General features: G+C 56.0%; 1 protein-coding gene across 2 annotated transcripts; it reads left to right on the plus strand.

Moving 5' to 3' along the window:
* The first annotated feature begins 32 nt into the window (after positions 1–32).
* On the plus strand, positions 33–9,675 carry KCND1 (potassium voltage-gated channel subfamily D member 1). 2 transcript variants are annotated; one of them, XM_078064348.1, is made up of 7 exons: positions 33–4,275; positions 6,026–6,188; positions 6,291–6,374; positions 6,474–6,572; positions 6,854–7,104; positions 8,224–8,452; positions 9,544–9,675. In XM_078064348.1, exons 1-6 carry the CDS (start codon positions 3,155–3,157, stop codon positions 8,447–8,449), a joined length of 1,944 nt encoding a protein of 647 aa, XP_077920474.1. In that variant the 5' UTR covers positions 33–3,154; the 3' UTR covers positions 8,450–8,452; positions 9,544–9,675. The 2 variants fall into 2 exon arrangements, with proteins under 2 accessions (XP_077920474.1, XP_035951640.1); XM_036095747.2 differs by having other exon boundaries at positions 1,539–1,720; positions 3,032–4,275; positions 8,224–9,675.
* Positions 9,676–12,397: the final 2,722 nt, after the last annotated feature.

The raw sequence follows: 12,397 nt of genomic DNA on the forward strand, positions 1-12,397 counted from the left end.
CTCTCCTTCCCCCACCCTCCCCCAGCTGTCTGCAGTTACCGTGGGCCCGCCCCTCTAACTGAGTGGCACAGAAATACCTACAGATATGTATGTGGGTGGATGTGTGTGGGGTATGGGTGTGGATAAGAGTGGGCAGGTGAGAGGATAGATAAGTGGTTAGATGGACTGATGGATAAATAAGTGGAAGGTTGCACAGATCAATGATGGGGGAGGTTGAGAAATACACAGGCAGATGGATGGATAGGCAATTGGATGAATAAATGGATAGATGGATAGGTCGGAGATGTAAGTAGACGGATGGCCAGGGGAATGGATGGATGGATGGATGGATGAGGAAGAGTGAAGAGTAGGTAAGTAAGTGATGGGCACGGCTATGGATGGACAGATAGATGGGTGCTGGGGGTACATAAGGATAGGGTGGCAAATAGGTGGATGGGGTGAACATACAAATGGATGAGCGAGTGGGTGCATGGAGGGATAGGTAGAGCACTGGGTTGTGGGTGGGAGAATGGATTGATAGGTGCGTGGTGGGTGGATGGAGGGATGGAGAAACAGACAAATCAGGAGTGTGATGAGTGAGCAAACAGGATTACGCAGGTGGGTAGATTGATTGAAAGGGGAAAATTGGTCCCCCCCTTAGTGCTCCCCCCCTCACCACACTTTTAATTACCAAAAAATGAGGCTTCCCCTGTGCGCCATGCCCTGTGCCATCCCCTCTCACATGACTCCATTTAATGCCTCCCACGATACTATCAAGTTGGGGTAACTCTCCATCTGACAGCTGAGGATACAACGCAAGTCACTTGCTCAAGGACACAGCAAGTCAGTAGCAAAGCTGGGGTTCGAACCCATCCGTGGTCTGAGGCACTCGGTACCCAGTACTCTATGCCACCCGGGAGCAGAGTCCTCTAGCGGAGGCGGCGTGAATTAAGGCTCCTGGACGCAGAGGGATGAGGCAGACTGCCCCTCAGAGTGGGGCCCGCCTGCCTGGGAGAGACCCTGGCATGGGGGTGGGACCTGGCTTGTTCCCATCCTGGCTTGCCCCCATCCACACTCCCCTTACCCCCTATTTTGGGCTGGTGCTCCAGTCCCATAGCAACCATCTTGGTCAGAGCTGGGCTCTAACGCATGCACCCCCCCACCCAGGGAGCAGCTTTGGGGGCCTGGCCATCTAGAGAAATGCCCCCCACCAGTCCCCCCATCCACCCCCTTCTCCAGCCCTTCTCCAGCATGGGGGCAGGGAGGGGACACAGCGCTGCATCATTCCCCATGGCACTCCGCTCTGGGGCCATTAACAGACGCCTCCCCATCGATCAGATCTGCTAAGTGCTGCTGATTCAGACGGGTGGGGGTGGGGGCCCCCGGGGGCAGAGGGGGTAGGAGCTGGGCAGGAAGAGGGGGGAGTCCAGGAAGGAGGTGGGGAGAACTGGCAGAGCTCCCTGCCACCCCCATTTTCCAGATGACGCGACTGAGGCCCAACCAGCTTTGTAGGAGGCGGAGTCTCCCCAGGGTCCCTCTGAGGCTGTCCTAGGGGAGGGGGCTCCGGGAGCCACGAGGCCCCTCCCTGCCTCTCTCTCCAGCTCCCGGCAAGCTCGGAGGGGCGGGGAGAGAGAAGCAGAGGAGGAGGAGAACTCGGGCAGCTCTGCAGAGGGGGGCAGGAGCTCCGGTGTTTGGTACCCCCAGCCCCACCGCTGTGGCCACCGCTGCAGCGGGGACACAGGTGAGGACGGCCCTTGGGGGAGGGGGAGGGGGCCACCAACAGCGCTGTCCTTGTCCCTTCCCTGGTCCGGCCCCCACGCTCTAGCCCATCCTGGGATAGTCCCCAGGGCTTCTGCTGGCCCTTGTCCTTCCAGGGCCCCGGCCCCCTCCCCCTGCCTGTGCCGCCTTCTCCTCTCCCGGGCCCGACTGTGGCTGCTTCCCCTCTTCTGCCGCCGCCGCTTCTACCGCCGGCCCCTCGGGGTGTGGCTTCCCCAGACCAGCCCCTAACGGTGGGACGCAGCTTCTCCCCGGCCTCCCCCATCCGCCCCCCGCAAGGCCCGCCAGCCCCCCTCCCTGGAGACACACCCAACTCCTTTTAACACCCCACTCGCTCTCCAACCCATTTTGCGGGGGGAGGGGGGACCCCTCCTCTTGTCTTAGTCTTTATCCATCCTCTGGGTGCTCTGGGGCTGTGCCCAACTTCCAGTTGAGCCCCAGGGGGCTTCCTCAGGCCCTTTCCTCCCCCCTGGAACTCTTGAGAGGGTGGACCAGACTTTCTCAGCACTCCCTCCTCGCTCCCAGACACCTCTCGGTCTCTGAAAAATAACCTAGCCCCATATCTACCCCTTTAGATGCCCCACTCCCTTCTCCAGCCCCTCTAGGGGGCCCCACCTCGCCTTCCTTCCCCAGAACTCCTGTAGAGTGTAGATACCCCCCCCCCAGGCTATTCTTGGCAGCTCCAGGCACTCCCAAGACACCTCGCAGCCTCTTTACAACCTCCTGGTTCTATAGCCACCTCTTCATGCACGAACCCCTTTCCTGGATCCACGAGGGAGCTCCAGTCCCCTAATCTTTTCCCCAGAAGTCTTGAGGGTGTGGATGAGCCACCTCACTTTTCTCGGCCCCTCTAGAACGCCCCCTCTAGAACGCCCCCTCTAGACACTCTCGGCCTCTTTGAAACACCTCTGGTCCCATTTCCACCACTCTGGACGCCCCGGTCCCTTCTCCAAGCCCACTAAGGGGTCCCAGCCCCATCTTCCCTCAGAACTCTTGAGAGTGTGGACAACTCCCCAGTGTTTCTTGCCCCCCTAGACACCCCAGACATCTTGCAGGCACATGCTGACCCCTCTAGAGCCATCTCTGTCTCTCTAAACACTCCCTCAGATCCTTCTCGGCCCCTCCAGGCGCCCCTTTGCTGTTCCTCTCCATGTGCCCTAGCCCCTCCTCCGTAGGTCCCTCAAGACAACCCCCAAGTCCCCCCCAGACCCTCTAAATGCCCCCCAAGCCCCTGCCCGTCTCTCTAGTTCCTCCTAGTTCCTCTTGGCCTCTGTAGACACCCCCAGTTTGCTTGTGCGAGTGGCCCAGGGCCTCTCCAAGCCCCCACCATCCTGGAGACAGCCACACTCTCCTAAAGGCCACCCCCCCCCAAGTCTCCGTGGGCCTGGGGCGCGGCAGGATGGCGGCAGGCGTGGCCACGTGGCTGCCTTTCGCGCGGGCGGCCGCGGTGGGCTGGCTGCCCCTGGCCCAGCAACCTCTGCCCCCCGCGCCGGGGGTGAAGGCGTCCCGAGGGGACGAGGTTCTGGTGGTTAACGTGAGCGGCCGGCGCTTCGAGACCTGGAAGAACACGCTGGACCGTTACCCAGACACCCTGCTAGGCAGCTCCGAGAAGGAATTCTTCTATGACGCGGACTCCGGCGAGTACTTCTTCGATCGCGACCCAGACATGTTCCGGCACGTGCTGAACTTCTACCGCACGGGCCGCCTGCACTGCCCGCGGCAGGAGTGCATCCAGGCCTTCGACGAAGAGCTGGCTTTCTACGGCCTGGTGCCCGAGCTCGTGGGCGACTGCTGCCTCGAAGAGTACCGGGACCGCAAGAAGGAGAACGCCGAGCGCCTGGCGGAGGACGAGGAGGCCGAGCAGGCCGGCGATGGCCCGGCCCTGCCGGCCGGCAGCTCCTTGCGGCAGCGGCTCTGGCGGGCCTTCGAGAACCCGCACACGAGCACCGCGGCCCTCGTTTTCTACTACGTAACGGGCTTTTTCATCGCCGTCTCGGTCATCGCCAACGTGGTGGAGACCATCCCGTGCCGCGGCCCCGCGCGGCGGCCCCCGAGGGAGCAGCCCTGCGGCGACCGCTTCCCCCTGGCCTTTTTCTGCATGGACACGGCCTGTGTGCTCATATTCACGGGCGAGTACCTCCTGCGGCTGTTCGCTGCCCCCAGCCGGTGCCGCTTCCTGCGGAGTGTAATGAGCCTTATCGACGTCGTGGCCATCCTGCCCTACTACATCGGGCTTTTCGTGCCCAAGAACGAGGATGTCTCGGGCGCCTTCGTCACCCTGCGTGTGTTCCGGGTGTTCCGCATCTTCAAGTTCTCCAGGCACTCACAGGGCTTGCGGATTCTGGGCTACACCCTCAAGAGCTGTGCCTCTGAGCTCGGCTTTCTCCTCTTTTCCCTCACCATGGCCATCATCATCTTCGCCACTGTCATGTTTTATGCCGAGAAGGGCACAAACAAGACCAACTTTACTAGCATCCCTGCGGCCTTCTGGTATACCATTGTCACCATGACCACACTTGGGTGAGTGCAGACCCTGTGTTGGGAGCTGCCCGACCAGTTACACTCACCGTTTTCTGTAAGAGTAAGAAGGGTAGATAAACGATCTCTTTTTTCTCGATTTGCGCTTCTGTTTGCTCTTCTCTAAAAAAAACAGAGGGAGTTGGACCAATCTCCAAATCCCTCGCAGGTCTGACGATGCCTTCACTGTCCGGGTCAGGAGACTTGGGTTCCAAGGATTGTCTTAGGTGCACTCTTTCTGTTGACCTTGTTCTCTCTGGGCCTGTTTCCCCCACTGTGTCAAATGAGAAATGGTGATCCCTTCATCATTTAGAGGGGATTCCGTGACGTCACGGTTGTGAAAGTTCTCTGAAAGTTTCTGGTGTAGGATACCTAGGTACTGGCTTTCCATCACCTCCTTTTCCCACCTTGAGGACCCATGTCTCCCAAACCTCCAGAATCATCTGCCGTATGGAGTACTACCTCTGTGGCTTTGTGATTCCTTGATGTTCTCCAGGTCAAGGTATTTTCGGCATTATGTTTTTAGTGTCAGTCCTTGAGAGGGAACAGTTGGGATAAAGGCATCAAATGGGATCACCAAACTCATGTTATTCTTAAAGACACTGTCTAGGGCAGATACTGCGCTCCTTCTCTAAATTTCCATCGCTGGGAATAGGTGTGCAGTTGCTGCTCAGGATCTGTCGAATGGGTGAATTGGGCTTGCTCGGGGCTTTCATAGAGGTACAGAAAAGTGGCTTTCAGGTTGCTAAGGAGTAGAAATTAATTCTGGTTGGAGGTTCAGAATTGGATCGACATACAAATACTGAGCCCTGAGAGTGGGTTGGAACTGGGTCTTTGGGTGCCTTTTACCCTAGCGAGTCCTCACAGCAACCCCGGGAGGGTGGACAGCTGCCTGCGTCTCATAGTTGAGGACACAGTCTGAGATGACACATCACAGACCAGAAATGGCCAAGTTGGAGAGACTTTTAAATGAGTCAAAACAAAGAAATAAGGAACAGCCATCCTTGGGGGGAGGGGGAGTGGGACATGGACTGAGCGAAGGCCTAGAGGCTGGGACTGCAGAGGCTGGGACTGCAGAGGGGAGGGGATCTAATTGCTCCTGTGGTCAGAACAAAAAAGTATACTGTGCGATCTTGAGCAAGTCAGCTACGGAACCTCCCTGAGCTTTGGTCCCCCCACCCCGGCCCCGTGAAACAAGTTGGTAAGATCAGCACTGCTCCATCTCCTTGGGAGAAGAGGTGGCATGAAGAAGAGGAGGGAGTTACAAGGCTCCCCCCTATTTTTTCATAGGAGCACAGTTTCAAGGCTTCCTCTGGGGTAATAAGAAGGGGTCCTACCTAGAAAAGGTAAGACAGATGTAAGCAAAACTAACAGAGCACTGCTCCCGGGACTCAGAGCCCCTCAGCTGGCTTGGGGTGCTGGGACTCTCTCCCCAGGAGACTATATTTACTGCCTATGACTTCCTCCTTCTCCCCTCTGTTTGGTATTAATAGATTTCCAGCTGACTCAGATGCTCGGTGTGCAACTCAGATGGGGGGGCAGCACATGGTAGGGGCCGAGGGCCAATTTCTCATTTGACCCCCACTGGTGGCCAGAGAGGTCTTTCCCCACATTTTGCAGAGCAGGAAACTGAGGCTCAGAAGGTTTCAGTGCCTGGCCAGGGTTGCAGAGCGTGTCGGGTTGGATGGGACGGAGTGGGAGACTGAGGGGTGGGTGCGCACTTTTCTTGACCTCGGCTCCCCCCCCGGCCCAGCTATGGAGACATGGTGCCCAGCACCATTGCTGGCAAGATTTTCGGATCCATCTGCTCCCTCAGCGGTGTCCTGGTCATTGCGCTGCCTGTGCCGGTCATCGTGTCCAACTTTAGCCGCATCTACCACCAGAACCAGCGTGCTGACAAGCGCCGAGCACAGCAGGTACCTGCCTCTTCCGTCTGAGTACCTCCTGCTGCCCACACCCCGAGCCAGTCTAGTCTTGTGTCGACCCACCTGACTCTTTGTCTCCTCCTTTCTCTGTAGAAGGTGCGCTTGGCAAGGATCCGGTTGGCAAAGAGCGGTACTACCAATGCCTTCCTGCGGTACAAGCAGAACGGGGGCCTTGAGGTGGGGAGGGGCCTGCCTTGGGGTTGGGGGGAGGGCAGCAGTGACGGGAGGAAGAAGGTTCTGACCTCAGTGCTTTGCTCCGTGTCCCCCCCAACCCAGGACAGCGGCAGTGGGGAGGAACAGGCGCTGTGTGTCCGGAACCGGTCTGCTTTCGAGCAACAACATCACCACCTCCTGCACTGTCTAGAGAAGACAACGGTGAGGCCTAAGGAGAGGTGGCAGCGTGGCAGAAGGAGGGGCGTTCCTCTGCGGCCAGGCCAGCTCCCCCCACCCCCCCAGGATGGGAGGCTCACTACTAATTGTGGAAATCCCAGAGGGCTTCCTGGAAGAGGCCCCAGTACAGCTGAGCCTTGAAGGGTGGGCAAGGGAAGGGAAGCGAGAGAGACTTCTGGAAAGGAAGGAGCGGCCTAAGCAAAGGCCCGGGGGTGGGGTCAGTTCCCGTGTGCTGCCTGGTGACCGTGCCTCTCTTCTGCCCCCAGTGCCATGAGTTCACGGATGAGCTGACTTTCAGCGAGGCTCTGGGCGCTGTCTCACTGGGGGGCCGCACCAGCCGCAGCACCTCTGTGTCCTCTCAGGCAGTGGGGCCCGGCGGCCTGCTGTCCGCCTGCTGCCCCCGCAGGGCCAAGCGCCGTGCCATTCGCCTCGCCAACTCCACGGCCTCGGTCAGTCGCGGCAGCATGCAGGAGCTGGACACACTGGCAGGGCTGCGCAGGAGCCCTGCCCCTCAGAGGTAAGCACCCCCACCTGCTGGCTACCCCCCGGGGGAGCTCAGAGCTTGGCCCCAGGGGCGGGGGTTCTGAGATGTCATGACTTCGCGCCCAGCAAGCCAATATTGAGCCCAAACTCCTCTATGCTGGGAGCTTGGGCTTCTCTTGTCTGGAGCTTGTTCTTCGTCGGTTCTTTCAGCAAACATTTATTGAGCACCTATTATATGCCAGGCACACTTTTAGGCACTTTGGAGTTCCCTGTAGGAGTTTAGGAGTTGAGTTCACTTCAGGCAGCGAAGAGAACAGAGAGAGATCCTTGACCTTCTGGAATTTATATTCTAGTGCAATGAGACAGTTAATAAACAAACAAAGACAGATGATGAGGTGTGTTAAGTGCCAAGAAGAAAAATAAATTGGGGGTGGGGGACAGAGAGTATAGAACAGGGTATGACGCAGTTTAAATAGTGTGGTCAGGGGAGGCTTTGCTGAGGTGACATCTGAAGAAGGTGAGGGAGGGAGCAAACAGCCTGTGCAAAGGCCCTGAGGCAGGAGTGGGTCTGCATGTCAGAGACACAGCCAGGAAGCTCCTGTGAGCAGAGTGGAGTGAGTGAGGGGGAGAGTGGTAGGAAGCCAAATCAGAAAGGAACAGGGACCAGGTTGTGCAGCTCTCACAATGGATCGTTGTGAGGATTTTGGCATTGTAAGGAGTGACCGTAATGGAGAACATTTTTGCATGTGTTCTCATTATGTTCCAGGCACTATTCCGAACACTTGGTAGCACCTCTTATCTCATTGAATCTCCACAGTGACCCTATGAGGGAAGAAATATTGTTATTTCCCTGTGTGCTCATTATGCTAATCTAATCTCCGCAACGACCCTATGAGGTAGGAAATATTGTTATTCCCATGCTGGAGATGAAAGAGAGAAGAGAGGTTCAGAGTGGCCAAAGTGAGACCAGGATTTCAACCCAGGACCACCTGACCCCAGGGCCCTCACTGGGCACCGCCATAATGGAGGATGCAGGCGAAGCATTTAGCACAGTGCCAGGGACCCAGCAGGCGCTCAATAAATGTCACGATTGCTGGGGCAAGTATTAAGAGGACCTTTTAAGAAGCTTCCATCTCCCCACCCTTATCCACAGCCGCTCAAGCCTCAATGCCAAGCCCCATGACAGCCTCGACCTGAACTGCGACAGCCGGGACTTTGTGGCTGCCATCATCAGTATCCCTACCCCTCCTGCCAACACGCCGGACGAGAGCCAACCTTCCTCCCCTGGTGGTGGTGGTGGGGCCAGCAGCACCCTCAGGAACTCCAGCCTGGGCACCCCTTGCCTCCTCCCGGAGACTGTCAAGATCTCTTCCCTGTGAGCGGTGGGTCCGCCCGTCCAGAGGGCCCTCTCGATTCTTGGGGACTCCTTTCCAAAGCCATATTTTGGGGAGGCTGGGAGGGGCAGGCCTGGGGACCCCTTCTGCCCCCCACTGAGAACTATGCAATGGAGTTTGATGGAACGGCTCACCTGGTGGGGAAGCAGCCAGGGAAGGGGAAACTTTCCCCACCCCTGACAGTTTTTCCAGGGGGCGCTGAAGTGCTGGGCTTCCTCAGGCCCCCTCCCCGCCCCCTCCACCCCCCTCCCCCAGCCTCCTTGCCCCAGCACGCTGGGGCTGGCCTCTCTCCCCTAGCTGGCCTCCTGCATGCTCCTCCTGTTGGGCCCCCGGGGCCCCCACCTGACATCTGAGCTCTGGCCTGAGAAGGAGAGATGAGATTCCCTCTTCTCTCTGGCTGGGCTGTGGAGGTTTGGGGGTTCAGAGATGAGAACCTTCGCCTCTGATCTGGCCTCTAAGAGATGTCCCCGCCCTCCACCGAGCCCCACAACTCCCCAGTTCTGAAGCTTGGAATGCAACCACAGGCTTCATGGGCCGTGGCCTCAGTAGTGACTTGCCAGCCCCCGGCCTTGGCTCAGGGGTCAGGCTGCCTCTCCCGATCCACACAGATAGCACAAACACCACTCCCCTTTCCTGGCTGCTGGAAACGGGTCCCTGCAACCCCGTCCTCCGCTGGGCCCCCAGCAAACTCTAGCAATAGCAGCTGCTGCCATGACAATTATGCAAAGCCTCTCTGCCCCAGTCTGCTGCAGCATTTACATCTGCCCTAATCAGAGGGGCCGCCTCTACCTACTCCTCTCTTCTCCTCTGGTTTGCTTCCTTCCTGGGTTCGGCTGGGGTCTGGACTGGCTGAGATAAGAGCCTAGCAGCCAGCGAGAGCTGGGCTGTGTTTGGAGATCATAGCTGATTCCAAGTTCTTGGGCAGGAGTCCAGAAGCATCAGGGGCTGAGGCCTGGGTTGTTCCTGAACTCTGGGAGTTGTTGGGAGCAGGAGGAACTTCTTGATCTCCTCTTCCTCCCTCCCCCCACAAAGCCTTTTCACATATTCCTCTCTCTTTTCCCTCTTGGGTCACCTTCCAGAACTCTGTGTCTGCTCTCAGGCTGAAATCTGGCATCATCTCAGGTTCCCTGTCCCCAGCACTGTCCCCGTGGAGCTGGTGGCTGACAAAGATGTAGCTTCCATCAGTCAATAAAACCTGAGAGGAGAGATGAGGATGAGCACCTCCTGGCTCTGTGGGTTTGGAGGCTGGGTTGGGCTGGTGGTTGAAAGTACTCTGGTTTCAATTCCTTTCAACCAGGAGAAGGGCAGGTGTGGGTACAGGTATTGGGAGGTCAATGGTTGGTGACATGTTCTGGAAGATGGGGATCTAGGAGGAATTAAAGAGGGTGGTTTGAAGAGCTGAGACCCACAGCAGCACACGCTTGGTTAGAGGAGACTTAAACCCGGGCTTCCTGGCAGCAAATGACTCTGAACTGAACCCTAATTACAAGCATCTCTCAGGGGCGCCTGGCTGGCTCAGTCAGTAGAGCATGCGGCTCTTGATCTCGGGATCGTGAGTTCAAGCCACACATTGGGCCTAGAGCTAGCTTTTTAAAAAAGAAAGAAGGAAAGAAAGAACTCAAGATTTAAAAAGAAGAAGAAAGAAAGCATCTCTCAAATTTGGCAAATTCCCCGTCCTTGTGGACATCCCCTGCATTCTCTCTGCTGGGCTACTGGGTACACTAGGCTAGTGTGTGACTGAGCCCTGTGGAGCACCGAGAAGACAGACCTTGGATTTGAGTTGACCTGGGTTCCAATCCCCAGGTGAGAGAGTCACTTAAACCTTCTCTTGCCTCAGGTTGCTAATTTGTAAAATAATAATCATTTATTCACCAAATATTTATTAACCGCGTATCATGTGCTAGCCCTAGGGATACAAAGATGGGCAAAGAAGACATTGTCTCTGATCTACAGAGGTGAGCACGGAGGGCAGACAATTAAGCAATTACAGTGTAGTGTTGTAGAACTAAAATCGATGGGATTGCAGAAGCATGCAGATGACAGGAGGACCTAACCTGGCCAACACCCAAAGAATGAGGCGGAGTTAGCCAGGCAAAAGGATAAAAATGTTTCAGGCAGATGGAACAGCATGTGCAATGACCTAGAGGTTAGGAGGCAAGCTCAGAGCCTTTGGGGAACTGAAATTAGTTCAGTTCAGCTGGGGAGGAGAGTGTGAGGCTGCGATGAGAGTAAGGATGTGGAGATAGGCCGGATCACAAAAACCCTTTGAAGCTATGATACAGATTTTGGACTTTATCCTAAGGATAATGGGGACCTCTGAAGGCTTGTAAACGGGAAAGTCATCACGAGGTTTGCACTTCAGAAGGATCACTCTGGCTGTAGACAGTGGATTCTAGAGAAACAGTCCTGGCGGGAGGAAGGGTGGTGAGGAGGCTTTTGCAGTAGTCCAGTTGGCGGGTGATGCTGGCTTGGAAGTGTAGTGGTGGTAAGAGTTGGAGAATCAAGAGATTTGAGAGGTAGAATTGGCAGGACTTGGGATTGAAAGGCATGTGGGAGTTGAGGAAGAGGGAGCAGACGAGGTTGACTCCCAGGTTCTGGCTTGGGCAAAGCCTGAGTGGGGGGTGGCACTCACTGTCAAAAGGAACATCAAACCCATTAGCACACAGTGCCAGGCACATAGAAAGTACTTGGTGAAGATTAGCTACAACGATTACCCTAGATTCAATTTTAGACACGTAGTGCTGGACAAATAAATACCTAGTAGGAAACATAGGTCAAGTGAGAGGATCATGAGAGGATTCAATATGATAACGTGCATAGGCATTTGGCATAGTGCCCTGAACACAATAGGCCCAGGAAACGTGAGTCCTCTCCCACTAAGTCTTCAGAGCAGAAAACACAACATGCCATTTGTAACTGACACCCTTCGGGGAAGAACTTCAACCAAGGTCAGCATCTGAAGGAAGAAGGTTAGATGGCACTCAGAAGAGCTTTCTGATCATCTTTCGGTCAACATGTATGGCTTGACTCCCAAGACTGACAGCAAGCCCTCACCTCTCGAAACAACTTCTTGGTTCATAAGCCCATCTGAACCTCATAACTACTCCCTGAGGTAGTCTGGGCAGGCATTATCATTCCCGTTTTGCATGGGTAACCTCAAATTTGAGACACAATGACTCGCTCGAGGTCATACAGTTGGTAACGGTCCATCAGGTTCTGGAACTGAGGTCTTCCTGACTCCAAAGCCTGGGATCCTTTTCCTTGCACTGCCATTCAGACTAATTTATTGAGCACTTACTATGTGTCAGACACAGCACTAGGCCCTTTACAAGCATTAACCTCTGATCCTTAAATCATAATTATCATTGCCATGTTACAGAGAAGTGGAAATTGCAGATAGGGGCGCCTGGCTGGCTTAGTCCTAAGAGCATGCGACTCTTGATCTCGGGGGTTGTGAGTTCAAGCTCCACTCTGGGTACAGCGATTACTAAAAAAATAAATAAAATTTCTTGAAAAATTGCGGATGGGATGGATGTTAAATGACTTGCCAAAGATCACTCAGACAGGAGGGGCAGAGCTCCGATTAGCTTGTAGCTCTCCAACCGCTCAATACCAGGGATTTTACCAACCCCCTTGCTAAGCACTGGCTGGTGACAGCGCTGGTTCATAAACTTTTGCTCAACCCAGGTAAACTCAGTGGCAGGGGGCGGGGGGCGGGGGAGGGCGGTGGAAAGGCTGTGCTGCGCTTGCGCACTAGCCACAGGGGCGGGGAGGTCAACGCGAGGGCGAGAGTGCTGCGGAGCCAAAGAAGGCGTGTGTGCTTCCCAAACACCCAAGGTCCCCACGGTGCACGTCTGTCCCAGGGTTGGCCGGCCCAACGTGAGTGACGGCTGCTCTTAACCAATCACCGCAGAACTCGGTCTGTTGCCAGGG

The sequence above is a fragment of the Halichoerus grypus genome, chromosome X (genome assembly GCF_964656455.1).
Source record: "Halichoerus grypus chromosome X, mHalGry1.hap1.1, whole genome shotgun sequence".
NCBI lineage: Eukaryota > Metazoa > Chordata > Mammalia > Carnivora > Phocidae > Halichoerus > Halichoerus grypus.

What these genes read in the sequence shown, in the direction of transcription:
- KCND1 (XM_078064348.1), top strand. Translation starts at nt 3,155, where the DNA reads ATGGCGGCAGGCGTGGCCACGTGGCTGCCTTTCGCGCGGGCGGCCGCG. An exon ending in GTCACCATGACCACACTTGG is followed by an intron (nt 4,276 to 6,025) that starts GTGAGTGCAGAC and finishes CCCCCGGCCCAG; the next exon opens with CTATGGAGACATGGTGCCCA. An exon ending in ACTGTCTAGAGAAGACAACG is followed by an intron (nt 6,573 to 6,853) that starts GTGAGGCCTAAG and finishes TTCTGCCCCCAG; the next exon opens with TGCCATGAGTTCACGGATGA.